The 27475-nt window shown below is 36.4% G+C and overlaps 2 protein-coding genes across 4 annotated transcripts; one reads left to right on the forward strand and one right to left on the reverse strand.

Moving 5' to 3' along the window:
* The first annotated feature begins 448 nt into the window (after positions 1-448).
* Positions 449-6250, forward strand: LOC137400280 (actin-related protein 5-like). The gene is made up of 5 exons (XM_068086612.1): positions 449-1281; positions 1758-1902; positions 3751-3947; positions 5149-5359; positions 5955-6250. Exons 1-5 carry the CDS (start codon positions 493-495, stop codon positions 6245-6247), a joined length of 1635 nt encoding a protein of 544 aa, XP_067942713.1. The 5' UTR covers positions 449-492; the 3' UTR covers positions 6248-6250.
* Positions 6251-6667: 417 nt separating this feature from the next.
* Positions 6668-27408, reverse strand: LOC137400248 (nitrilase and fragile histidine triad fusion protein NitFhit-like). Of its 3 annotated transcripts, none has more exons than XM_068086586.1 (12): positions 27324-27408; positions 23833-23899; positions 15505-15705; positions 14821-14976; positions 14047-14247; positions 13194-13304; positions 12174-12275; positions 10342-10507; positions 9027-9149; positions 8276-8451; positions 7219-7287; positions 6668-6801 (listed from the first exon to the last, which is right to left on the reverse strand). In XM_068086586.1, the coding sequence occupies exons 3-12, from the start codon at positions 15703-15705 to the stop codon at positions 6685-6687; spliced, it is 1422 nt and encodes a 473-aa protein (XP_067942687.1). In that variant the 5' UTR covers positions 23833-23899; positions 27324-27408; the 3' UTR covers positions 6668-6684. The 3 variants fall into 3 exon arrangements, with proteins under 3 accessions (XP_067942687.1, XP_067942692.1, XP_067942681.1); XM_068086591.1 differs by lacking the exon at positions 27324-27408 and adding an exon at positions 27189-27248; XM_068086580.1 differs by lacking the exons at positions 6668-6801; positions 7219-7287; positions 8276-8451; ... (5 more) ...; positions 14821-14976; positions 15505-15705 and adding exons at positions 19545-20746; positions 21490-21654; positions 22254-23197 and having other exon boundaries at positions 27324-27387.
* Positions 27409-27475: the final 67 nt, after the last annotated feature.

Consider the following 27475-nt stretch of genomic DNA (forward strand, 5'->3'; position numbering starts at 1 on the left):
TCGAAAACAACACAATCGGCACAACAAGCTCCGCCCATAAATACATGACGTAACCTAGCTTTTTAGGAACAGAACATATGTTTTTGATTCAATGATTATATGTTTTTGATTCAATGATTATATGTTTTGATTCAATGATTATTTGTTTTTGATTCAATGATTATTTGTTTTGATAATTCATGAACTCTATTTAAATGTCAGAGTGTTTATAAAATGGCACCATAACTTAACCCTCAACTATGCTTAAGGCTCAAAGTCACTAGATCTAGTTTTTGAATTGTAAGTTACAATCTTTTCTTGTTTAATCTGAGAACAGGGAGGCACAAACTTGTAACGACAGATATAACATTTGGAGAAGTATTTTACTATTAGCTCTTGCAGTTTAGTACAAATTTGCATGGTGCCATGCCTGGCTACAAGGTAGTCTAATGATGGGATTATGTGCGTATTTGTTGTATACTTGCAGAAATATTGCAAGCTTTATTCCTGGCTATGGCCAACATTTACAACTTTGGTGACAATCACCGTGGCAAGGATCCTTCAAACAGAGCCGAACACGCTAGATCTAATGCAATAGTCATAGAAAATGGAAGTTATGAATGTCGAGCCGGTTTTGTGTCTGATAAGCAGCCTGATCTTATATTCAAAAACTTGGCATTTCGCCAAAAAGGTCGGAACAATGAAGCAGATATTGTGCTAGTGGGCAGAGAGATCGAGAATTTGGAAACATTTCGCACACAACTCAAATCGCCCTTCGATCGGAATGTAGTGACTCAGTTTGACACCCAAGAGGTGATATTGGACCACGTATTCAGTAAACTGCGCATTAAATCCAAAAACTGTGTTGGTCATCCAGTCATGATTTCTGAACCAATAGCTAATCCAAATCATTCTCGAAAATATTTATCCGAACTCGTTTTTGAGTGTTACTGTGTGCCTAGTTTATTTTACTACACAGATGCATTAGGCTGCTGGTATCACGAAAAGCAGTCAACTAACGATGAGAACAATGCTCTCGTTGTCTCTATCGGCTATCAGACGACGCATGTCATTCCTATTAGTGATGGTAAAACCGACCATGAGAATATTCGAAGAGTGAATCTTGGAGGATACCACTTGGACTATTTCATGCAGAAGTTGTTGCAGCTCAAATACCCTATACACGCTGGCTCAGTGTCGCTCTCTCGGGCTGAAGACATCGTACAGAATCATGTATGGATTGCTGAGCATTACAAGGAGGCATGCGATCAATGGACTGACATGTCGTACTATTATGATAAGGTTGGTGTGCTTCTTAAAACATATTAGTATCGCATTTATTTTATTCCAAATTTATCATGTTTTTGCAAATTTAACTTTTTTTTGCATGTTTTACAAAAAAATTTCTATACAGCTACAAAAACATTTAAGCTAAGCAAGCATTTCAAAAATTGTTTGAAATTGCATTCAAACAACTTGAGAATATTTTGGATTTTTTATTTGATTTTTTAGATTCACTCACTAGAGGGCACATCTAGAAATCATTTGCTACATGTAGAATGATTTCTATGTCTGCTGGTATCTAATTAGAAGTTAAATATAGATTTCTAGAATTATTTTTAGAAATTCTAGCAATATCTAGCAATAAACTAGAACTTATAATATTTGACATTTTGCTCATGCATTGATGTTACTCACTGTCACACATACTAATGTATAGGTGTTTTATAATGTGGTTTCATATTAGTCAAGGTTTCATATTAGTCTGCTCGCTGCAGGTGCGAAAGATGCAACTGCCCTATGGCAACGTGCCAGCCAACTTTGCGGCCGTAGCAATGCAAGGGGAGAGGCAGGTGGAGAGAGCAAAACTCACTAAAGAAAAGCAATCATTGGAAAAGTTGCAAAACAAGAAACAAATACTAGGCAAGTATTTAGATCGATAATACCACTGACCCTTGGTGGGTGGTCCGGTTTAACTGATATGTCTATATTTAGGTCTATTGATACAGGAAGCATCACATTAATAAAGTTTATATGCATTGCACTATACGTATAATCTAAACTATGCTGTACTTTATATACTTTAAAATATTTAGGTTGTCAGGTAAAAATATTTCTAAACCGCAGAAGTTTTTAAAAACAACAACAAAGGTTAGGCAACTCCTGTAAAGTTAAATTGTTTGCGTAAGTTTTTATTAACATTAAATATTAAAAATCATTTTTTATTGAGTATCACAAAATTCACTCTTTAAACTTATTTTGTGGTTTTTAACATATTTATAAATCATAAAATTTATTTCACCATCATGATAGTCGAATAGCATACAAACAATTTGATTGAAAAAAATTTCAGTTTTGTGATTGAATTATATAAATGACTCCTATAGACAAGTGTTTCTTACATTTAATATTTTTATAAATTTTATCATCAGGTTTATAAGCCAAATATACCTAGCTTTATGTTGGTAGTACCTAAGTAATACTATTGCGAGAGAATATATTGGTCCAATATGGCCTACTTTTACTCAGTGTCGGAGGCCATATTGGACCAGTATTAATAGCCTCCATCTTACCCGCTATTACTTATTCTATAGATTGCTTTGGGAGGCTGGCGTGAAATGTAACGGCAACAAAATAAGTACCTTTCACAAACTGATGCAAATTGTGTTTCAGTGACTACCTAGTTCCTGAGCAAATTACAAAGTTCCTGTGCAAATTACAAAGTTCCTGAGCAAATTACAAAGTTCCCGAGCAAATTACAAAGTTCCCGAGCAAATTACAAAGTTCCCGAGCAAATTACAAAGTTCCCGAGCAAATTACAAAGTTCCCGAGCAAATTACAAAGTTCCCGAGCAAATTACAAAGTTCCCGAGCAAATTACTAAGTTCCCGAGCAAATTACAAAGTTCCCGAGCAAATTACAAAGTTCCCGAGCAAATTACAAAGTTCCCGAGCAAATTACAAAGTTCCCGAGCAAATTACAAAGTTCCCGAGCAAATTACAAAGTTCCCGAGCAAATTACAAAGTTCCCGAGCAAATTACAAACTGCTTCATATTGAGCTGAAAATTAAAAGATGTTTTTTGCTGCACACTATGTATAGTTTATAACAAAGCATAAGCAGAGAGAGTAATGTCACAGGATGTATATAGACACCATATTGGGCCCATTCTTTTCCTTCAGTGAGATTACTCTATGTAATGCTCTCCCTGGTATGAGCAAGGCCGTAATTGCTTCATTAATTACCATAAATGTAAAACTCAAATGGAAAATTATGAAGTTATGCATGCTTTGAACCAAAATACCTGCTGGTCATCAGGTATCTGTAGACATGTCAAGTCCGTAACACTAAATCACTGTCACTGAGAATATACTGATCACATATTTGATCAGTACTTTAAAATAGCCACCTAGAACAAGGGCAGCCAGAACGGGAACAGAAAAACCCATACTAAATATAGGTAGCTGTTTTCTCAAGCAGGATCCTTTGGTTTAGCCTCTGATGTTTGTGTGCCTTCCAGCTCTATAACTGTCTACATTCTTTGATAACTGGTCCTGTTTGAAATAGATGTGGTTTTTTGTATATTTCCTTGTTAGATCTTGCAGCAACATACTCACTTCGCTTTACATCATGTGACCTGAACAGCCCAATTAGGTTTTTCATAAAATCACTGTTGCTTGCCATTCAGGCTATTTGAGGAACCAGTTTTGCTTGCCACAGTATTTGGCATCGTGTTTAAAAGTTCTATGAGTACTATTTGATTTGATTCCACAGACCAATTATGTGAGATACAGGAGCTGACAGGTACGAAATTGCATCGGCGCCTCGCTGAACTGAATGTCGACTCACCAGGAGAACTTCAGTGTCACATTAAGGCATTGAGGGCTACGGTAGAAGACCTGAAGAGGAAGATAACTCTCAAAGAGGAGTTCAACAGCGGCATCCTTACTGCTGAATGGCTCCAGGCTCAGGTTGTTATAACTGCAGCATCGCTTGTGAATGATCACCCTGATGTTTATGTAGCTTACCAGAGTAATCGTGTGTTCTAGATATCTTAGCTAGTAGGATAGTTGTCTCAATGGTAGTAGTATTTACCTACATAGTATACTACCGTTTGTCAAACATTCTTACAGTAGGTTTGGTCGGGCAAACAACAGATTATGAATTTCCACATTTTGGCAACTATCTTTGCTTCGCGCAAGTTCTATTTGAAAGAAGTTCGTAAACCAAACACTTCACATTCAGTAAAGACTTGTTAACAAAGCCCTGTAATCAACTACGTGTATTACTAAGAATATGCAGTATTGTTTTGATCATTTACTGGCAGGAAGTCGAATAGACCAATCAAAAGAACAATCATTTCATGAGGTATTTTTGTTGGCTAAATCATTATCTTGCTATTTACTTAGCTGCCATGGTCGACAGCGAATGTTTCGTGCAAGCTGAATTACTCACAGAGGAGTCACTCATGAATCTGTGACTCTGGTTTTTTATTCTATTGGCACCTAAAAGCAACGAGAGTTGGATTGGCTTTTTTATCCCAAGTGATTGAAAGACAATGAATTGATGTTTCGCTTTTAATAGTTCAACTATGCAAGTCAACCTTCACTTAATTCAATCAAACTAATTCCATGAATCAAAGACGGGAAAGACGAGCATTTTCAGACAACATCTGTAGACTAGTCATCTCCCATGGGACTCTATCCTCTCTGACTTTCTGTTTTTTAGGTGTAGCTTGACTACGACCCTCATATATTGTTGACTAGCTAAATGTGCGGCATTGCACGGGTAATAAAATAATTACCCAATGAATCTGTATAACTTAAGCTAGTCTAAAGCTTTACTATAATAAAAGCCATGAAGCCAGCTTGACGTGACGTTACGTGTTAGTTATGCTAGTATTTTTGCAAGCGCAGCGTATGTATGTGAACAATTATTTTATGGTATGGCAAGGACAATGTAGCGTAGTAAATAGAAAGTTTGCCTGCAGACCTGTAGGTTCGGAGTTGAAATCACAGTGAAGGGGATTTTTTTTACATAAAACTTTATTGCTATAATGGGACAGATACTCAGATATATATATAAACTTGGCAGCTGTTGCAGGATTATTGCAGAGTGAAGCGTGTCCACTATTGACTTTCTGAGTACATGTATCTGCTTTGCGTTTGACAGATTGACAAGCTGGATAACCCTGATCTGACTAAAGAGTTTTCTGAGTTTGACGTGGCTGAGTACTATCAGCTACACATTGGCATAGAGCAGGTGCGGGTACCAGAGCTGCTCTTTCAACCTAGCATGGTTGGCATAGACCAGGGTGGGCTGAGTGAGACCCTTATCTATGTGCTTGGCAAGTATCCTGAGGAGAAGCAGGCCCAACTATCAAGTAAGTTTTGTTCTACAATGTATGTGTTTGGTTTAGCTAGTTTAACTTCCTATGATTCTGTCTAACAAAAGTTTGTGTTCCAAAAAATCTTAACCAATTTCTGGAATGAATTTATTGGCATAAGATTGATTGGAAACCGAATTTAAACTTTATTTGGTACATTATTTTTATCAATTCAAATTTTTGTTCTGAGTATCAAGCTCAGCCATAAAAAACTACTTATATCAAACATGTATAATTATTAATTTTAATAATTGTACATGTTTAGTTATTAAATATTATTATTAGATGTAATTATTAATTTTAATAATTATATCAAATTTTATTATAATAGTGTAACACATGATAACACATTATACAGTTTAACAATGCTATTGAATATAAAATCAAATTTCAATTGTAATGTAATATATTATTATAATATTTTCTGTAGACACGTTTTTGTTGCACTGTAGTTGATAATGATAACATTTGATATTATATCTAACTCACATTTACTAAGGACTAGGCTAACCTAGATTAGACTGTATGTTTTGAACAATACATAAGTGACGTGTTTTTAAAATTTTTCGAACCAAATCTGTTATATTTGCAGAGAATGTGCTACTAACCGGTGGATGTGCATGTATACCAGGAATTAGAGAGAGAGTAGAGGCTGATTTACGATCGTGTCGTCCGTTCCAATCAGAAATTAGGGTGAAGTTAGCTTCAGATCCAGTGAATGCAAGCTGGAAAGGTGCACGAAAGTGGTACAACGACGCCAACAGAGCACAGTTTGCTTGCACCAAGGCTATGTATGAGGAGCTTGGAGGAGAATACTTTATAGAACACGAGCTAAGCAATGCTTTTTACAAGACACCTGCTCCAACTCAAGCTAAGCCTCAGTAAAATTGTTAGCTACTAGCTGATGTTTAGGTCATCGTAGCAGATAAATATGTTATTAGAAATATAACCGTAAGACATGTTGAGTTGTAGATACATTGAGACAGAATTAAACAATGTTGACATCATAAAATATGCTTTTAAACTTGCACCTTGTATAATATTTTTTGAAAAGGCCCTCTTTAACATTGTCGAATCCACTTCTATAAGAAAGTAAAGCAATGGTAACTCCAAGACATGATATAAAATTAAAATATTCATATGAAGATCATGTATTCCATCACCAGTGATAAGCTCGTAACACATTCAACAGCAATTAGTTTGGCATCTGCTCTACACTCTATTTAGATAAAACTCTGAAACAACACATTTCTATGTTTATTTGCAACATTTGTAAATATTTTTTTTAATATTGTATGTATATATTGAATATATAAATAACATTAAATAAAATATTTCCTCATTCTTGAAGCCTCTTCCATCATCACATCTTCAGTCCTCCATAAATGACTACCCTGGGGGAGGGCTGTTCCATCTTCCTGTTTGTCATGTGACTCCAACTGCAGCAGATCAGCCAATTCAGTTTACCTAATGTTCACTTCTCAGCAGTGTCAGATAGTCAACACTGAGCCAGCGAGTACTCAAAATGAGTTGTTTGTTCATTTCAAGCTGAATTGACCTTATGTTACCACATACTTCCAGCCACTAGGATCTGCTGTCACTATTATTTTAAAGTATTAAAATCTCACAAATGTTTATCTTTTCAAAGGTGATTTATGCAGCAAATTTATTAGCCTATTTATTATGTTAGTGTGTGTTAAGTCCAGCCTTTTCTAAGGCAAAATAATTGTTGACTTTCAAAATAATACCTCGAAATGTGAAGAAAACATGAGTAGTGTAAATAGAAATAAATATAAATTGCAAATATACGGTAAGTGGCTAATACATCATAAATATGATATTTAAGATATAAATACCTTTCCATAGATATCATCATTATTCTCAAAGTCCCCTGGTCGTCTGGGCAGTATGTGGACGTGCACGTGCTGCAACATCAGATGAGATGAGGTACTTATGCTAACATTCAAGTGTTTAGTTAGCCCATGAAATTATGTTTGTGGTAGGAGTACGTGTGTGCATATGTATGTACATGTATAACCAAATAATTGTATGTAGAGTTATTACAGCTGACTATCTCTCAGGGTTACTAGTAATGATAATATGATAATAAGAAGGCTGTAAAAGCTTTGGTTGACAACTTAACAAGGATTTTCTTTACACACTGTTCTGCGAGTACGTGGAAGTCTGGTCAAGATATGTCACATAAAGTATAAACTTCAAGTGTCCATTTTCATTTGCGAAAAACCTTTTCCATTATTGTATTTTGTGGTGCTCCAAGAAATATATCGGCAAAAAATGTTTTTTAAAGTCAACTGAAAATTAGACATTTAGTCAGCATATACATATAAATCAGGGTGTCAAGGTGGCCTAGTGGTAGTGCCTTGGGCTGTCAACCATTTGGTTGGTGGTTCGACTCCTGCTTAATGCCAATCTGACAATAAGCTTTCTACCCTAAGCTGCTGAGTCTTTTGGATCTAGGATATAACTTGGAGGCCCCGTGTACACACTGACAATGTGGGCACATTAAATATCAACCTCTGTCCTTCGCACATTGGGCAAGTGAAATGGCTACCTGGCTCTGTCAGACTGGACGTGTTGCAAAGGCAACCCATCAGGTTAATCTGACAGTTGCGGAAATGGTAAATACTAAGAACTGTGTTACCTCTTCTCTACCATACTGCTCGACCCAAGCATGCATCGCTAAGATGCAAATTATCGTCGCTTTCTGACAGACAGCAAACCAGTTACATATAAATCATTGAATCCATAAGATGGATGATTAGGTATAAATGGGAATTTATAATAAATTTGCAATCAGCCCACTTAAATATAACTCTCATCTCTTTCCTAAATATCTCTCAAATTTTTTTGCCAAATCAGAGTAGAGTATCAGATATTTATACACGTATCTACCTCCACGGTTTGTCCAGCATCAGGTCCATCCTGAATAGTAACTGTGAGTGATTCAGCAGCAAATTCCTTTTTCACAGCCTCGCTGACCGTACTGACTGATTCAAATAAGTCAGCCATCTCTGCAAATGTCAAATCTGCCATCCTTTTCACCACTCTGATAGGTGACACCAGCATATCTAGTCAGGACTAAGTAAGGGAATGTGATATACATACACAGGTAAATATGCTATTTGAAATCTTTAAAGTGTTAAAATTCAAAAACAAAACACTAATCATATGAGATGCAACCACAGCCATTGACAATTAATCACTTTTAATATAAAAAAAATATTACCATAAGATTTAGCGTAGTGCTATTTGAAACAACGATGCAAATATGGCATTTATAAATCCCCACTCAAGTCTTGCTGCCTGGTCGCACACAAACTGCTTTACTTACTATAAACCATTTTTATGAACACAACATCTACAGACTCTACAGACATCATACATCATACAGCATAATTAATCTTATTTATGAAACACGCCTTATTGATATGAAACCTTTAATTATTCAAAATGAGCTTGCAATGAAGACCTTAGAAAAGATCTAGAAAAAGTTGAAAAACATGCACCGACCTACATAATTTTACAGAGACCATCAGTTGTAAGTACACTAAGCAAGCTATTTACGCAAATAAAAAGTATGTCTTAGTTTTAAATAGCAAGGTGTTTTGTTCTTAAACAGAATGCAGTGATTGTCAAAGGATACGGCCTGGGAGCACAGGCTTCTTGTTGACAAACGCAAAGGAGAGCTGAGTTCGGTAAATCACAGTTGTGTAAGGAATGCTCAACTGTGCGAAGTTATACACTTTTCTTTCATCAATGTTATAACCTAAACATATGATTGGTGAGTTACAATTTTATTGGACAACAAATAGCTCTGTGTCTCGATACAAAGATAGCAGATGCAAGGTCTGAGTTGGATACAAGCTAGAATGCACATGTTTGTAAAAAGTTAACCCTTGAAATTTGAATTAACCGCTCAACTGTACCAGCTACAGAGTATATCAGTTGAACAATTAGTAGTAGAGATGACTATTGAAGTAGTAGTAGTAGCGATGACTATTTAAAAATGTGATGAAATCTAAACAGCGTAGTTTTTAACAAGTGTACACAGAAATGTGAAAGATTACAGAACTATTTACCAAAAAATTACTACATACAACTTATGTGCAGTTCGGTAGAATTTCATGTAGATACAGTTAGCAGCTGCAAAAACTGGCACCTGGTAGATAGGATTGTATTAGCAACTTGATATCATTAGCTTTTTTCTGTCAGATTACATTTAAATACATAAATACATTAGATTGTATTTATCAGCTGTTATTGGCATTAGTAACTAACAAAATGATGGTTTTTGTGACATGCCAAAAAATGAAAAGAACAGAAATCAAAAACTATTAAGCGAGTTGAACAAATGTGTATTAAAAGTTAGAGATCTATTTGTATTCCGGTATAGAAGTTAAGTTTGTAGTAACAGAAAGTTCATAAAACTAGTGTTAAGCATATGCGTAAAAGGATAAATACAAATATTCCTTGCACATTTTATGCACGATTTTGAACCTGTAACACAAAGGGAAAAAGGACTAAGTTTTTGATAACTTGAAGTTATAAAGATGCTATCGTACAAACTGGTCTCACATTTGGTTAATTGGTAAAGATTTGTAGCTTGTTATCTGTTGTCATTCCATAAAAACACTGGAGTTTAGCATTTATCCCCATGGAGCTATCACCAATGATAACCGCTTCTTTGTTTACCAATACTGGAACTCGGTCGGTTCAGTAGAATGAAAGACATCCAATAAAGTACTATATATATATATATATATATATCCTATATATATATAGGATGTATATACTGTATATATATATATATATACTATATATATATATCCTGATATATATATATCCTGATATATATATATATCCTGATATATATATATATATCCTGATATATATCCTGATCACAGATGACTCTCGATTTCAAACAAGTAAACAACATTAGCATGTTGTTCATCACTCACTTTGGTTATTGTTGCACTTAGAAACTGTATAAAGGTCTGGCCGTTTATGAGATAACACAGGCATGGATGTTCTCACTTTCTCTATCAGGTCAAGGTCAATTTCCGCTGTAGCTACACCCACACCATCTTCAATGTCGCAGAGGATTTTACCCCAAGGATCGATGATCTGACAAACATACAAAGTACACGCTGTTCTATTGATAGAGGAAGTCTGACGTAAAACGAAGCAATTGACCGGCAACCCCCAGCAACCAGCATTCATAGGGGTCACCAGCATTCATAGGGGTCACCAGCATTCATAGGGGTCACCAGCATTCATAGGGGTCACCAGCATTCATAGGGGATAATGAATTTCATTCTGCATGGTGTCTTTGTTTAGTAAAGGCTGAGATTTTGTAAAACTTGTACAATATTATTGGTCGATTGTTAGCATGAGTACCCAACAACCCAACAAGTGATGTTTATAAGCTGGTGATGTAATGAAAACTGTACTCAATTACTTTTTTATTTCAAGTCAGTGAAAACTGATTAAACAAAAACCAAACACATCAGTTCAGCCACTTGAAGTGCGCAATTCAAATCGTACTTTACCAAATGGTAGTTTGGTAGTTTAAATTAATTTTAGTAGTAGTGAAATGGTAGTTTGCAAATATGGAACGAGCCGTTACCAACGAAGAAGCAATTCATATGCTCAATAAGAGATATCGGGTCATCATCTGTTTCCATGTTTTTTTCATTGATCGATTGAACAATGATATTATAATAATAATGCTGTAATAATTCATTGGCTGGTAGTATATGATGAATATTTACATCTACCTCTAGTGTTATTAAACTGTGTAGCTGCAAATTAAAATTGATAAAAAATAATAATCCTAATAATATATTAATAATAAAATAATAATTTATTGAGTTGAAGATAGCGAGCAGTTGAAGATAGCGAGCAGTTGAAGATAGCGAGCAGTTGAAGATAGCGAGCAGTTGAAGATAGCGAGCAGTTGAAGATAGCGAGCAGTTGAAGATAGCGAGCAGTTGAAGATAGCGAGCAGTTGAAGATAGCGAGCAGTTGAAGATAGCGAGCAGTTGAAGATAGCGAGCAGTTGAAGATAGCGAGCAGTTGAAGATAGCGAGCAGTTGAAGATAGCGAGCAGTTGAAGATAGCGAGCAGTTGAAGATAGCGAGCAGTTGAAGATAGCGAGCAGTTGAAGATAGCGAGCAGTTGAAGATAGCGAGCAGTTGAAGATAGCGAGCAGTTGAAGATAGCGAGCAGTTGAAGATAGCGAGCAGTTGAAGATAGCGAGCAGTTGAAGATAGCGAGCAGTTGAAGATAGCGAGCAGTTGAAGATAGCGAGCAGTTGAAGATAGCGAGCAGTTGAAGATAGCGAGCAGTTGAAGATAGCGAGCAGTTGAAGATAGCGAGCAGTTGAAGATAGCGAGCAGTTGAAGATAGCGAGCAGTTGAAGATAGCGAGCAGTTGAAGATAGCGAGCAGTTGAAGATAGCGAGCAGTGAGATTCGAAGACAAATATTTGGGTTAAGCAGCCAGCCTTTATTAGTCCAGGTACGCTGGAGGTACACGGAAACATATCTCAATAATGCAATTTTTTGTCTGCTCCAAATTCCAAATCCCTTTATTTTCCAAATCCAATTCTAAATCATGCTTGAACTAGTCCACATCAGTTTAAATGAAAATTAACTTGAATCACTATAATTAATGGTGATTTGTGTCAATTATTCCATATTTGATTCACCACTGATTTGGGCAATTCTACTTAAAACAGACCACTTGTATACGGAGCTTCAAATCAGATAAATATAATTAATTTAACTCACCATGCTGTGCCCATGTGATGCCCGCTTAGGGTTATGCTGTCCGACCTGTGCAGCAGCTACGACGTAGCATTGGTTCTCAATAGCCTTAGCCCGCAGCAACACCTATACGCAGATATAAAGATATATGACTAGTTAGCCAGCTTGCAAACAATTTGTTTTAATGTTCACTTTAAGGTATAAATTCTACCATTTTAACTTTTCATCAAATGATGAAATGAAATTGAATGGAGATAGAGCCAAGACATTTATTTGTCTAATGAATGTTAATTCTAGCAACAATATACGTTATTCAATAGTTTAGTTCAAAACATTTGTCTGTGAACTGCTCAGACTGATTTGAGGACACATACCAAACGCCTTTTAAAAATGATATCTGACATGCTGTGTATGCGCATTGGATGTAGCAGATGGTTGGCAGAAGAGACAGTGACAAGGACAATATCAACCACTTTACTTACAGACCTACAGAAACAGCCTAGTCTGGCTTCTTTAACACATGCAGGCTAAAGGTTCTATATGATGTTCCTAGCATATTCATCAAGACTTTTACGCTAGAATGACCGTTTGATAGTAAATTATAGCAATAAATTTATTATAATTATAATTTTATATTTTTGTAATAATAAATTTATAATTACAATAAAACTCTGACTAGGAGTGGCATCTGCTGAAGCCGTACCGAACATTGCGGTCAATATTATCATTCTTATTTTTCGCTGAAGCATGGAAAAGACTATTTTGTGCGAATCAACCTACGTCCCAGGATGCATTTCCAACAGCGACTCTAACCGCTGATCTACCTCCCAGTGAGCCTTTCCAAAAGCGACTCTAAACGCTTACTTACCTCCCAGTGAGCCTTTCCAGGAGCGACTCTAAATGCTGACTTACCTCCCAGTGAGCCTTTCCAGTAGCTACTGTAACCGCTGACTTACCTCCCAGTGAGCCGTTCCAGTAGCTACTGTAACCGCTGATTTACCTCCCAGTGAGCCTTTCCAGTAGCTACTGTAACCGCTGACTTACCTCCCAGTGAGCCTTTCCAGTAGCTACTGTAAACGCTGACGGGTAAGTTAGAATGTCTGCTCCACCATTTCTCAGAATGGTTGATAGCTCAGGAAATCGTAAATCATAACACTAGAGGGGTGTTAAGGAGGCACAGTTTGTTGATTGCAAATTAGTTAGATATGAAGGCTATTACCATTATTTGGTAATAATCTAAACAGAATATTTTACAAATGAAAGATGTTAAAATGTGCAGTCATCACCAGTCTAATATAAGCGATAAATTTATATACATAATTGATTATTACTTATTACTATTATGTATTGCTTATTAGTATTTTAACATAATAAAGTCAGATATTCTAAAACTTGCATTTTATTAACTGCAATTTTATCTAGCTTTCAGTTTCAAAATGTAGTGTAGTCAAAAAAAATATTAATTTGAAGGTCATCTTGGACCATTTTTAGGCAAAATAATCATATACCTGGTAACACAATGTTGAGATATAGATTTCTTGTAGCCTAGTTTTCATGTAGAATCAACCAATTTCTCATGACTGGTTGAAATGTGCATGCATATTTGGTAAACGCTTGAAAAACACTATGGTAAACATTTGACACTGGTACAATGTAAGTATTATACAAAGTAATACATTACTCACGCAATTCATACCCATGTATACATTGGCTTCACTTATATGCATACCAGTTGATGTAAGCTAAACTATGCATGTACTGTTATGTATACTAGCACATGACTATTAATACTAGTACCAGCGTAATGTACAGGTACAAGCTCGTACAGTAAGTGTATGTAATGATTCCAAGATGCGCAACTCCAACTTTGTTGCTTTAGTCAAATAACAAAGGATACAATTGAAAGACCAATATTGCCAGCTGGTGTGGGAACAGGCTTTGCTATCATCCTGCCAGGAAGGGTGAAGTCACTCTCACACAACCTAATTTTTTCTGGGATGTCCACATCAAAGAGATGCAGCTTGCTGTATTTACCTACTACTATTCCCTGTGGGTCAACAAGGATGTGGGTGTTAAAAACCTTGTTGCCACCTGCACTCTGAAATAAAAGACACAATTCTAGGCAAGGTAAGATAATCAGGTACATATTGTTAAAGCTAACAGCGGGTTATCTTAGCTAGCTCAGTAAGAACACATCTGCTTGCTTGCAATTAAAGGAGTAATTACAGTGTAGAAAAGTATTTGCTATAATGATTTTGTGTGAATGTAGGTATGTTCAAGGGGTGAGAAAGTCATGTACGGATCACATGAAATGTTCAAGTTAATAATTTATGAAATGGTGCAGTTACAGTGTATGATAAAGTGAAATTATGATATCACGAGATGGTGAAATTATGATATCACGAGATGGTAAAGTTGTGATATCATGATATGGTTGTTATGATATTGTGAGATGAGGATGCTGCAAATGGTGAAGTAATTCAAACCACATTTGTTCTAAAAGCAAATCGCTGTTATTATTGAGCAGTTAGGAAATGTATTCATCACAGTAAAGCTGATATAGGTAAGAATTATATACAGCCATTGATTTGATATTCAGCTGGGAAGAGTTGATGAGGTATTCTAGAAAACATAAATTTGAGCGTGATGTGTGCTTTGATATAGCGCTCACCTTCTCTTTAAAGCCACCAAGAGATAGCCAGAGGTTGTTAGCTTTAGCAATAGAGCAATATGCAGATATAGTGGGGCCTTCAACAGACTCCCCAGCCACTATACCAGCCTCTTTACTCGTCTCTATACAATCAAATCCTTCTGGCAAAAACACAACCTAAAAGTTTGCAAATTCATGTGATTGTTCAGTAACCATAATAACAAGCATCAGAAAATTTTATTATATTCTAAGATACAAAATAACTAGTGTTTGTAACACAAATTAATAACACTGCTTGGCATTACAGTCAACTAACTGAGATTCGAAATCCTAGTGAGTTATCATCAGAGAAGATGTTTGCTTCCTATGTATGTTTTATGATATTGAGCGTACATCGCCAAATGGAAATGGTTTGGCCTAGGATGCTTTTTATTATCTAATGTAATACCATTTAAGGCTGCCATTTAATAACTTTAAACAGTCCTGAAGACTGAAAAGTGTATACTATCAAGGAGTCACTGACTGACTGACTGTCATAATGCTATGCTGCTATAAGCTAATGCTCCAAGTTTTGGGCAACTAAAACACATTATGCCCTAAATTATGATAAAAGGAAACGACAAGTTAAATTATTTTAACATTGAATCAGCCAGAACAAATAAAAACAGATGCTAGGTTAATCAATAGATGAGAGAAATAAGGTACCTCTGCTTCCTGCCTTTTGCACTTCTCAATCAGCTCCCTTCCTTGTTGCAAATTGGCTTCCTTGTCTTCCGTTGAACACATTTGACAAACAGCCACTTTAGTTTTTCTTGTAGTCATTGCTTTACGGAAAACTTTACAAAAGGTGGAGCTTGCTTTATAATTGTTAGTCAGAAGAAGATGATTCCAAATTAGGCGTCTCATCTACGTACAACCATTTTGAATAAAGTGGTACCACAATTACATAGCGCAATGACAGGCATACACAATTACATAGTGCATTGACAGGCATACACAATTACATAGCAAATGACAGACACACACAATTATATAGTGCAACGACAAGCATACACAATTGCATAGTGCATTGAAGGCATACACAATTACATAGCAAATGACAGACACACACAATTATATAGTGCAACGACAGGCATACACAATTACATAGCGCAATGACAGACACACACAATTACATAGTGCAATGACAGACACACAATTACATGGTGCAATGACAGACACACAATTACATGGTGCAATGACAGACATACACAATCACATAGTGCAATGACAGGCATACACAATTACATAGTGCAATGACAGGCATACACAATTACATAGCGCAATGACCGGCATACACAATTACATAGTGCAATGACAGGCATACACAATTACATAGCACAATGACAGGCATACACAATTACATAGTGCAATGACAGACACACACAATTATATAGTGCAATGACAGACACACAATTAATTACATAGTGCAATGACAGACATACACAATTACATAGTGCAATGACAGGCATACACAATTACATAGCGCAATGACAGGCGACACAATTACATAGTGCAATGACAGACACACACAATTATATAGTGCAATGACAGACACACAATTACATAGCGGAATGACAGACACACACAATTACATAGCGCAATGATAGACACACAATTACATAGCGCAATGACAGACACACAATTACATAGCGCAATGACAAACACACAATTACATAGTGCAATGACAGACGCACAATTACATAGCGCAATGACAAACACACAATTACATAGTACAATGACAGACGCACAATTACATAGCGCAATGACAGACACACAATTACATAGTGCAATGACAGACACACAATTACATAGCGCAATGACAGACGCACAATTACATAGCGCAATGACAGACACACAATTACATAGCGCAATGACAGACACACAATTACATAGCGCAATGACAGACACACAATTACATAGTGCAATGACAGACGCACAATTACATAGCGCAATGACAAACACACAATTACATAGTACAATGACAGACGCACAATTACATAGCGCAATGACAGACACACAATTACATAGTGCAATGACAGACACACAATTACATAGCGCAATGACAGACACACAATTACATAGCGCAATGACAAACACACAATTACATTGTACAATGACAGACGCACAATTACATAGCGCAATGACAGACACACAATTACATAGCGCAATGACAGACACACAATTACATAGTGCAATGACAGGCACACAATTACATAGTACAATGACAGACGCACAATTACATGGTGCAATGACAGACACACAATTACATGGTGCAATGACAGACGCACAATTACATAGCGCAATGACAGGCACACAATTACATAGTGCAATGACAGACACACAATTACATAGCGCAATGACAAACACACAATTACATAGCGCAATGACAGACGCACAATTACATAGCGCAATGACAGGCACACAATTACATAGTACAATGACAGACGCACAATTACATGGTGCAATGACAGACACACAATTACATGGTGCAATGACAGACGCACAATTACATAGCGCAATGACAGGCACACAATTACATAGTGCAATGACAGACACACAATTACATAGCGCAATGACAAACACACAATTACATAGCGCAATGACAGACACACAATTACATAGCGCAATGACAAACACACAATTACATTGTACAATGACAGACACACAATTACATAGCGCAATGACAGGCACACAATTACATAGTGCAATGACAGACACACAATTACATTGTGCAATGACAGACACACAATTACATAGCGCAATGACAGACACACAATTACATGGTGCAATGACAGACACACAATTACATAGCGCAATGACAGACACACAATTACATAGCGCAATGACAAACACACAATTACATAGCGCAATGACAGACACACAATTACATAGCGCAATGACAAACACACAATTACATAGCGCAATGACAGACACACAATTACATAGCGCAATGACAAACACACAATTACATTGTACAATGACAGACACACAATTACATAGCGCAATGACAGGCACACAATTACATAGTGCAATGACAGACACACAATTACATAGTGCAATGACAGACACACAATTACATAGCGCAATGACAGACACACAATTACATGGTGCAATGACAGACACACAATTACATAGTGCAATGACAGGCGACACAATTACATAGTGCAATGACAGGCACACAATTACGTAGTGCAATGACAGACACACAATTACATGGTGCAATGACAGACACACAATTACATAGTGCAATGACAGGCGTACATATTCACAACAAAGGTATTTCACAGTCATATAAGGTAAACATCATTACAGCCAGTAATGTAGAAGCTGCTAAAGATGTGGAAGTATTAGCTGATATAATATCAATGGATTAAAATGCTTGTGCAATCAATCTCATCACATTTCATACTGATACTCTAATGTCTGAAATTGAATCTGTCAAATCCAGTAGTTGTGAAATCGCTGTTTCAAAAACTAGCTTTTATTATTCTTAAAATATTCAACTCCATGATTATGGTTATATTTGTGCATCAATCTGGTAGATAATATAAACTTGGGTTGTCTACCTTTATGGAAGCTTCGTCGGATTAACGCAGCTTCACTTTAAATGCCTCTTATTGATTGTATGTCACTACTGTCTAAACACCAAAAAACTATCATCCGCAACAATTAGTTTTCCAAAGTAACCAAAGGTAGAGCAGAGCGTTGGCTAATGTCAAAAGAAGTAAAGACGTCGACAGCGGGCTACTACTATAATTGTCTAGACGAGCCCAGCTGCCGCGCAATCATCCACAGCTCACACCGACAAAGTTACCATCTGCTAGCTATAGAAGACAGCTGAACTCTCTCAATAAGCTGGCTAATTATTTTTAGCATTTGAGTAGCAGTTTTCCCATTGTGATCTTGAATGTAATGGCATGTATTAGGAGTTGTTTCAACTTGAGCAGCAATCTAGCCAATCAATGAGCCCCAGTAGATAAACTAATAAGAAAGTTGTATTATAAATCAGTCTACCAAAACTAGTGTAAATAACAATTGATGACATTGCACTTAAGATACATATAAATTATGCATCCAATATCACAAGCTAAATATTCCATTTTCAAATTTAAAAAGAACAATTTTTCTAAACCACAAATCTCCTGCGCTACACCTTTTAAAAAGTTTATCGATAACTCTTATTTTAATATTACAATCTAACGGTGGCTAGATTTACTGTTAAAATCTTCTATTGTTAGTTTTGAGCATAGACCTATTAACTATACTTTAACATAGTATAGTTAATAGGCCTATGGTTCTGAGTGAAGACTGAAGCTGTTATCTCTTAAAAACATCGGTGGGTAACAATGTTTTTACCACTGACCTTTGAAGGCTTTAATGAGCCACACCACAAAATTAAACAGGAAGTTGCTAACAAAGAGTTTCAACATTTCCTATAAATTTCTTCTTATAAAATAGTGCGCAGATTGACCAATCATTTTTCAACCAAATACAGGGTGTGCTGGAATGCGTCTGTCACGAGTGACAATGCATGACATCAATAGTCATCGACACCTATGGTGCCTTAGCCACTTCTGTTGTAAATGAGTATCAAACCACAAAATCACTATAGACCAATTAAATCCTGCTTGACTAGAAACTCGAAAAGCAGCCCACAATGCAGAAGATTGTTCAAATGGTGTTAAACTAAAAGTGGATTTAGCAAACAAAACATTTATTTGCTGCCATAAATATGAAATCATAACAACATCGTTAGAGTAGGTATTGGTGGACGTAATATCATGTAAAAAGAACGAATGAGAATGTACCCTTGGACGGTAGTAAAAAATTGTCAAACAATAAACTTTTGTAGAAGTAAAAAAAACAAACAAGTAAACCAGATATAAATTGGTTAGCTACAAGTTTACACTACAAGTCACTTAAGAATATATTCATCTATGTGTATGCATAAACGCATCCACATAGTCCCATAGAGGTACCAACAATACCTGAGCTTAAACAGATACTCACAGCACATAAATATGATAATTCACTTTTTATTAATAAGATAAACGGAAGAAGCTATAAGAATAATTGAGAACCTGCCAATTTGGCAACTTGCCAATGACGGAGAAGTATGACGGAAACAAAAACCGCGTCACAAAAACGAGTAAGGACTACTTTGCTCTAAATGCAGATTCTTCACAGAACTTTAACTGCCAGATTTTTCCGGCGTATTCATCAAAAAGGGTAGGACCAAGATGTGTCCTCAGCCGGTCCTCCATGTTTTCAGAATCAACATCATCCAATATCTGGAAGGACTTGTGTAATTTCTCAAAGCCGACACCCTTCAGACAGTCCTTCCTCAGAGCAACTATGCGCTCCATCAGCCGACCAGAGCTGTTCAGAGTCTCCTTACTGAACATTGGTGCCTCACCGATCTGTGGCTCCGACTTAGCTGGAGCTGCCAATTTTGCTTCTTCCATCTCCAAAGTGTCATCATCCATATCGACATCGATGTGCAGAGTAGCATCGAGCATCCTTTCTAGTTGCTCGGCCTCTTTCTCTTCTCTCCGCCTGTCTCGCTCGTCGTCGTTATCCACAGATGACGATTCATCATCATCTTCATCAACTAGAGAGACCTGCCTATGCCGTACGACATCGCGGGCAGCCTTGTTGCTCAAATCTGAGGCTACACTCGCAGTACTCTGATCGCTGGGAAATCGACGATGACCACGCCCGGCCTTGCCACTGCCTGGCCTGTCACTGCTTGCACTGCCCTTTCGTTTTGGCTCCAGATGAATCTTTTGGATGCCTTCATACGAGTTACGAGGTGTCTCTTCGCGCATGCTTCTCTCTCTCCTACGAGCTCGAGCAGACATGTTCGGATTCGTTCTCTGACGCTCATCCACTTCATCCAAACTCCCTACACATTATAATTTAAAGTGAGAAGTCAGGGCAGGACATGTAGGTGGTTGATAAGCAATTGGTAAAATATTTGAAGAAACTGAGGTCTGGTTCACGGAAATCATTTTGGATGTACGTGTTTGTCTTATTCAACGATTTCAGTGTTTGCAGTACATTAGACAAGCATACACTCATGCCTGATTTACGATTATTAACTGGAGAGACTGATACATGAATACCTGTCACTACCGAATAGCATCTATTATGTCAATGTTTCCTGGCATACATTCAAACACATACGTTAGTGACCATTTATAGGCCATAGTATCCAACAGAAATTTTCACACTAAATTCATCTACACTAGAAATGTGTGTTAAAGCAGGCTTCACAAACTTTCATGTCCCATTAGAAGCCAAAATGGAGAAATATTGGCACTTCGTTTACACAAAATGTTTGTCATAAACAAACCACAGGGCAGCAGATTAAAACTATAGAATGATGAATGTGATAAGTCTTAAGAAAGTGAAGCATGCTAGTAACTAAACCAGCTGAAATCAAACTAGTTACCTCAACACCGGTTTTTTAATCTTATTTTTTCTTGATCAAATTAACGCAACTACTATTTTGATTGCGTGTGTTATTTTGAAGTTCACCATTGCTGCTCTCAAAATTAACAGATTAACTTTTAGATTAGTAACCAAACATAAATAACATAAATATATCAAACCATTGACGGTGAAGCCACTAGTAAAACACCCTACCTGATACTATAGATCTATCTGTATCTGGGGTGAACGGAGGAGTAGATGCCCCAGCACTGCTGTCAAGATTAGGGATATCTGGCAGGGGTCGAGGTTTGTTTACCGGAGCAGAGTGGTAGATAGGATAGGATTTCTTTCCGCTAGAAGGCCTCTCACGAGATTTGCCTAAAAATGAGTGCATAAAGTAGTCGAATAGTCGTTGTGTATTTTTTCATCTTAATAGATTAACTAACAGCTACTCAGAGCCTAGCCTAGCGCCATAAATTGATTAACTGCTAACCACGGTCCAGTGCCATGACTAGCTATGCTACTGCGCAAATGGGTCGCATTGCACCTTCTTTTTTCTAATTCTCACTGCTATGTACTTTTGTTCAATAAAACAAACAGACATGTATGAAGTACAAAAAGGATGTGGGGAAGGAGCATGAATTTCATGCGCAAGCCCAAAATGGCATGTGGGAAGCATATGCGTATGAAATAAATAGATGTTCAGCATTCAGCTGTCATATATAAATAAAACTACATGAGACTCACAATGTGTTAGAGGACCTGAAACATTCTCAGATGCTAATTTGAATCCATCCGCTGCTCACGTTCATTTCAAGGATTTAATCTATGAAAACAGTTGTTTACACAGCTTCCGTAAACAATTGAGGATGTTTACGACTTTACGCGGAAGAGGAGCACTAGAAAGCAAACACGTGATAACAAGCCCGAGAACAACAAAAACTTTACAGTAGGTAATTAGAACCTGTTATACTGACCTGCGGAGTCACTTCTTCCACTCTGAGCATTTGAGTTGTCCCCTCGGCCATCTACTTGACTGCGAGCTGAGGTTGGTACTGCACGGACTCCGCTCGTTTTCCTATTCTTTCTCGTTCCTTCGAGAAATATGGCGATGTTCTTTTTAATAAATGGATCTCGTAGAATTTTGTTAACGGATGGACGCCTCGCTGGATTTTGGTCGAGCATCGCTCGAATGAGTGTAGTCAATTCTTGGCTATACTGACCAGGCATAGGAGGCATCTTGCCTCGAAGAATTTTATAAACAAGAGAATTCATATCCTTGGCATTGAAGGCGTGTTTCAGTGTTGTCATCTCATACACACAGCAACCGAGAGCCCAGACATCAGATTTATGATTGTATGGCTTGTTGGAGAAGAGCTCGGGACTCATATAGTATGGAGTACCTATGAGGGTAGTAGCCATATCATTACTGCTTTCCAATACACGGGCTATGCCAAGGTCACCCAATTTGATAATCTTGCTTCGAGTCAAAAATATGTTTTGCGTTTTCAAATCCCTGTGAAGAATATTCCGTTCGTGGAGATACTGTAAGGCCATCGATATTTGCACAAACCACTCTACTATTTGGCGTTCCTCAAGGAATGTTCCTTTACGACCTTTCAAGTTATTATACAAATCACCGCCTTCACAAAAACTCATAGCAATCCACAAAAAGCCCTCCTCCTCAAACGAGTCCTTATAACCGACTATGTTTGGATGTTTGAGTTTAGACAACAATTTTGCTTCCTGCTCGGCTGCCTTACGTTCACGCTTGGAAGCTTTTTTAACATCCATCTTTTTGAGGACATATTGCTTTCTGTCTCTCTGGTGCTTTGCCAGCCAGACCTCCCCATAGCTACCCTTGCCAACCACTTTAATTCTTTGGAAGCTTTCCATCAAGTGATAGTCAGTACTTAGCCATCTGCAAAGGTTGACTTATGTCAGTAGGTAAACACTGCTTATAAAAACACTGCCAGACCAGTCATTCAAAGCTGCCCGAGTTAAAGGCAAACTCAATTAAAATATCTCTTTTTCTATCTGGTAGATGGAAAACTTCCAAAGGCAATGGAAGCTTACCATTTCCTGAGAGTCAGTCTAAGACATACCAGTTGAATATGATAAGTTTATGTACGTCTATCGATGCAGTAAATCTATGAGCATGGTCAATGTTAACAAAACTCAACAGAAATAACTTGCTGACAAAACCACACCTCGGAAATTTCTGTAGCTAACAACCTTTAAAATTGGTCACCGTGAGACAAATACATCATGCGAGCATACTTAAGTATGAACAATAGGCTGTCAAACCTGAATTAACAGAGATGCTGAAAATTAAGACCAAGAAGGATTTCATTTGATAACTCCTTAATCGTGACATTGTGACTCAAGTATGACATTTAGAAACATGAGAATAAACTGAGCAACCACCAAGACAAGGTTTAGTATGATGACAGTCATGCCATAAAAAGGTGTCAGCATAAGCAAGGGTCTGTGTTTATAATGATGGACAACTTGAGAAGATAAACAAACAAGAAAGGACAACTAATGCTTACATACCGGTATCAAACAGACCTTCTTGGGTAAGCTCAGCGGGTATGTATGTAGTACTTCACTCGATTAAACACTACAAAATAAGGTTATAGAGAATGTGCTCACTGTCGACACTCATGCACATTCTAGGTATGACGGTATGAATAACTATTAACAAATGTGTTAACCGTTAGAAGATATAACATCTATCTACGGTGAGTTGGCTAGCTCATGTCATAAACACTTTGAACTTCACTTCTGTTGAGGGGTTTAGTTTGTCAGGAAAAAGAATGTTTAAGGGACTTATTGGTTTCTATGTATTTATATCAATTTCAGTGTTTTTCGTTAATGTGTTCAGTTATAGCGATAAAATTTTAGAAATGAAAAATCAGCTTTGTACTGGGTTTGAACTCAGAAACTCCGGGTCTGCAAACAAGCGTTCTAAACCACCAGGCTAGACGGGTCTAACTGTCCGCAGTGATGAACAATAGTGCATATCATACTTATTACACCTGCCAATCTTTAACGCCGATTGAATAAATACTCGCGCTTCAGCTGGCATGCTCAAACAACCATCTTGAATATGCTAGTATAGAGCAGGGAGATTATAAAGTGACATAGATCTAACTCAGAAAGTACTGACAATCGACGACATGTAAAAACAAAGGGATGCAATTTGATAGCCCCTGCAAGCGTTTATTGTAGCTTGCATTATTACATCAAATACTACCTAACAAGAGTTTGAGGATTTTGTCAATAATGATGACAGATCAACATAAGTCGTAATGAGAAAAGCCAAGACAGATAAATGCAAGTCGATCGGGCCGAATCTGTTTCACCAGATACATGTAATTATGATTACACCTAATGCAAGCTACTATTAAAATGCTTGTGCACATAACTGATAGGACTACCAGTAATTTTATTTAAAGTGTTAACCTTTTCAGTCCTGATCCCTACTATTTCGGGAGAAGTTGTGTTCACTTTGGCCTGAGACCAACTATTTCGGGACACATTCTGAGTAACTTTATTTATACTCCTTTTATGTAGATCGTTTTTTGGAGCTTTATTTTGAAATGTAAGAGCCTGCTGTTTATTTTGATACCAGAATTGTGGTTGGATAAAAACATTTTACCAGGCCAATCCCGTGTTAAATTTCCACTTCTTCAACTCTGGAGGTCGCTACTTTGAATACATTTACCGAAAGTCGCTGCTAGATTTCTGAGTCCATCTAACGTAATTATAAGTTCCAATGAACAATTCAACAGTGAAAACGATTCACAACAGAATGATAAATTATTAGCAGCATAAGGTAAGTTTTAAATGTACTACAGCAGAATTATTGAATCAATATATTTTTTATTTCGATTTTTTTTCTAGCTGATAAAACTTTTCATAGTTTTAGTAGATACAAATGACATAGTAAATGCATTTACTTTTAGATATTGTTGTGCAAGAAATTTGGAAGCCAGAAAATTATGCCGTTTTTATATAATAATTTTTATCGTTATGCTGTTACTTGTAGGTGAGGCTGGAAACGTAAGTGATGATTATTTTACTAGTGGCAATGATGATATGCCCAAAGCATCCACACTTGTCAGTGATTACCAGCAACGAAAAGTTATAGTTTAAAAACATTAATTTTATACCTTTTATGATAAACTTTCTTTTTATACTTATTTTGATACACATTCTTTTTACTCATTTTCGTGCTTTTTTAGATGATATCAGTTTTGTACTCAAGTTGCTTGCATATTGTGTGTCTTATTATCATAATAGCAAAAATATTTTGTTTGGAGTCATTAGAATGTAAATGTTGTCTTTATAGAATGTAATTATGATATAAAGACATAATAAATCAATAAATCATCTTTGTTGATTTATTGATTTATTATTTATTGATTTATTGATTTCCGATCCATAGTTCAAAGAACTATGGATCGGAAGCTCTTTTATGCCATGATATTGCATATAGGCTGATAACTTCGGTTCTACTGGTTAGAACTCCAACTTTTTGGCAACCTGCTCCTAACATATTGTTCTGTCATTCTAATATGTTATTGAAGTGTTATCAACCAAAAAGTTGACTGGCAGTAGCGACCAAACATGGACTTTTCGATTTCCAAAACATATATCGATTTGAATCTCATTGCTAACATCTCATATAAGTCCACTTGATAGGCCTATATTAGTATCAAATTGTAGCTAAAAATGTTACCAACAAGTTGCAAAAACCATTTTAAGTTATCTGAAATACAACATCATTTGTGCCCAATCTAATCCAACTCACTTGATTAAATAACGAGTGTGAACAATTAACTAGGTCTGGCGGTCAACTGGAAAATAATTAGGGTGAAAGGGTTAATGTCAGTTTTAAAGAACAAATTACTTTATGGGTAGGAATAGTTGCAAAATCCTTCAGTATGTTCTATTATTATAGATTCAGCGATCATAATATACAAACCTGATAAACATTTCATATATGACCATGTATGCTACAACATGTAGCAAGCGTGTCACTTTGGAAACAAGAGCTTAAATAGGTTGCAAATGGGCAGCAACTCGCAACTGCTTGTTGAAGCAAAATGGCAGAAAATGATGGTATAAATTACATCTCTAAATCTAACTGTTGAATGTGATTACCATTCATTAGTTTGAACACTTCTATTTCTGCTTTTGATATATCTTTTTTGATTATTTGTGATATATTTGATGATAACAATAGATAATTTAGTCAGAATAATAATAATAATGAAATGTACATTGATATTACACCATTATGATGATTTTAGGGTTACTGCATCTACAACAGCAGAATTACATGACATTATTTCTCATAGGTATTGTCTATCATTGCAATGCCGCCTACAATAGAAAAGGTTTATTATAAGGAAAAATTTAAGGTAAAGCTCTTTAGTTGGATCAATCCTTTAAAAGTGTACTTTTTGAAATGTAAAGGCAACAAGCCAATGATATAATGAGTTAACTGCCAATAATTTTGTACATTTTTAATATTTTATTTTCTGCTTAGTTTTTCTCACATCAACATACAGAAAATACGCCCAGTACATCACAAAATGGAAAAAAAATACTTTATTGGTCGTCTACTTACTACCATTACTTGCATGCAGTACAATATATAACATCAATGTTTAATCAACTGATTACAAGAAAAGAGAAAACTCCTAGTGAGCTAACCTATTTTGCAGAACCTCTGCTTTGCTTCTTAAACCATTTCTGTACCCAACAATTTGTCAATTATTCCCGATTGACTAATTGGACATATACTTGTACTAATAAGCATGCGAGAGGGTAAAGGTTTTCAGTTTATATACAACAATATACAATGCTTCCATACCTCCTGCCTCTAAATACAAACGTACCCTACATGTTTTGGGTACAGCATTACGTTAACGAAATCTGCACCGTTATTCTATAAATTAGGTTTACAACCATTAGAAAAATCAAAAATTTATAAATAAATATGTCAACTGTTAGAATTAATATCTAATACAAACCTATTTATTTTTACAGTACTACCAAACTGAACTTCGAATGAATTATTCGCTGGACTAAACGTTTCCGGTTCGCCCGATATCTTGGCGATGGAGTGGCTATAGAATGTTATATTTTTATATTTAATTGAGCTAATAGTTTTTTTACTATATTG

The sequence above is a fragment of the Watersipora subatra genome, chromosome 1 (genome assembly GCF_963576615.1).
Source record: "Watersipora subatra chromosome 1, tzWatSuba1.1, whole genome shotgun sequence".
In the NCBI taxonomy this organism is placed as follows: domain Eukaryota; kingdom Metazoa; phylum Bryozoa; class Gymnolaemata; order Cheilostomatida; family Watersiporidae; genus Watersipora; species Watersipora subatra.

Bases quoted from the DNA above. Each gene is read 5' to 3' on its own strand.
- LOC137400280 (XM_068086612.1), top strand. From the start codon at position 493: ATGGCCAACATTTACAACTTTGGTGACAATCACCGTGGCAAGGATCCT. The intron at 1,282-1,757 runs GTTGGTGTGCTT...TGCTCGCTGCAG, and splicing joins TGTCGTACTATTATGATAAG to GTGCGAAAGATGCAACTGCC. The intron at 1,903-3,750 runs GCAAGTATTTAG...TTGATTCCACAG, and splicing joins AAACAAGAAACAAATACTAG to ACCAATTATGTGAGATACAG.
- LOC137400248 (XM_068086580.1), bottom strand. From the start codon at position 23,172: ATGGAAAGCTTCCAAAGAATTAAAGTGGTTGGCAAGGGTAGCTATGGG. The intron at 21,655-22,253 runs GTCAGTATAACA...ACTCATTTTTAG, and splicing joins TGGAAGAAGTGACTCCGCAG to GCAAATCTCGTGAGAGGCCT. The intron at 20,747-21,489 runs GTAGGGTGTTTT...TATAATGTGTAG, and splicing joins AGATAGATCTATAGTATCAG to GGAGTTTGGATGAAGTGGAT.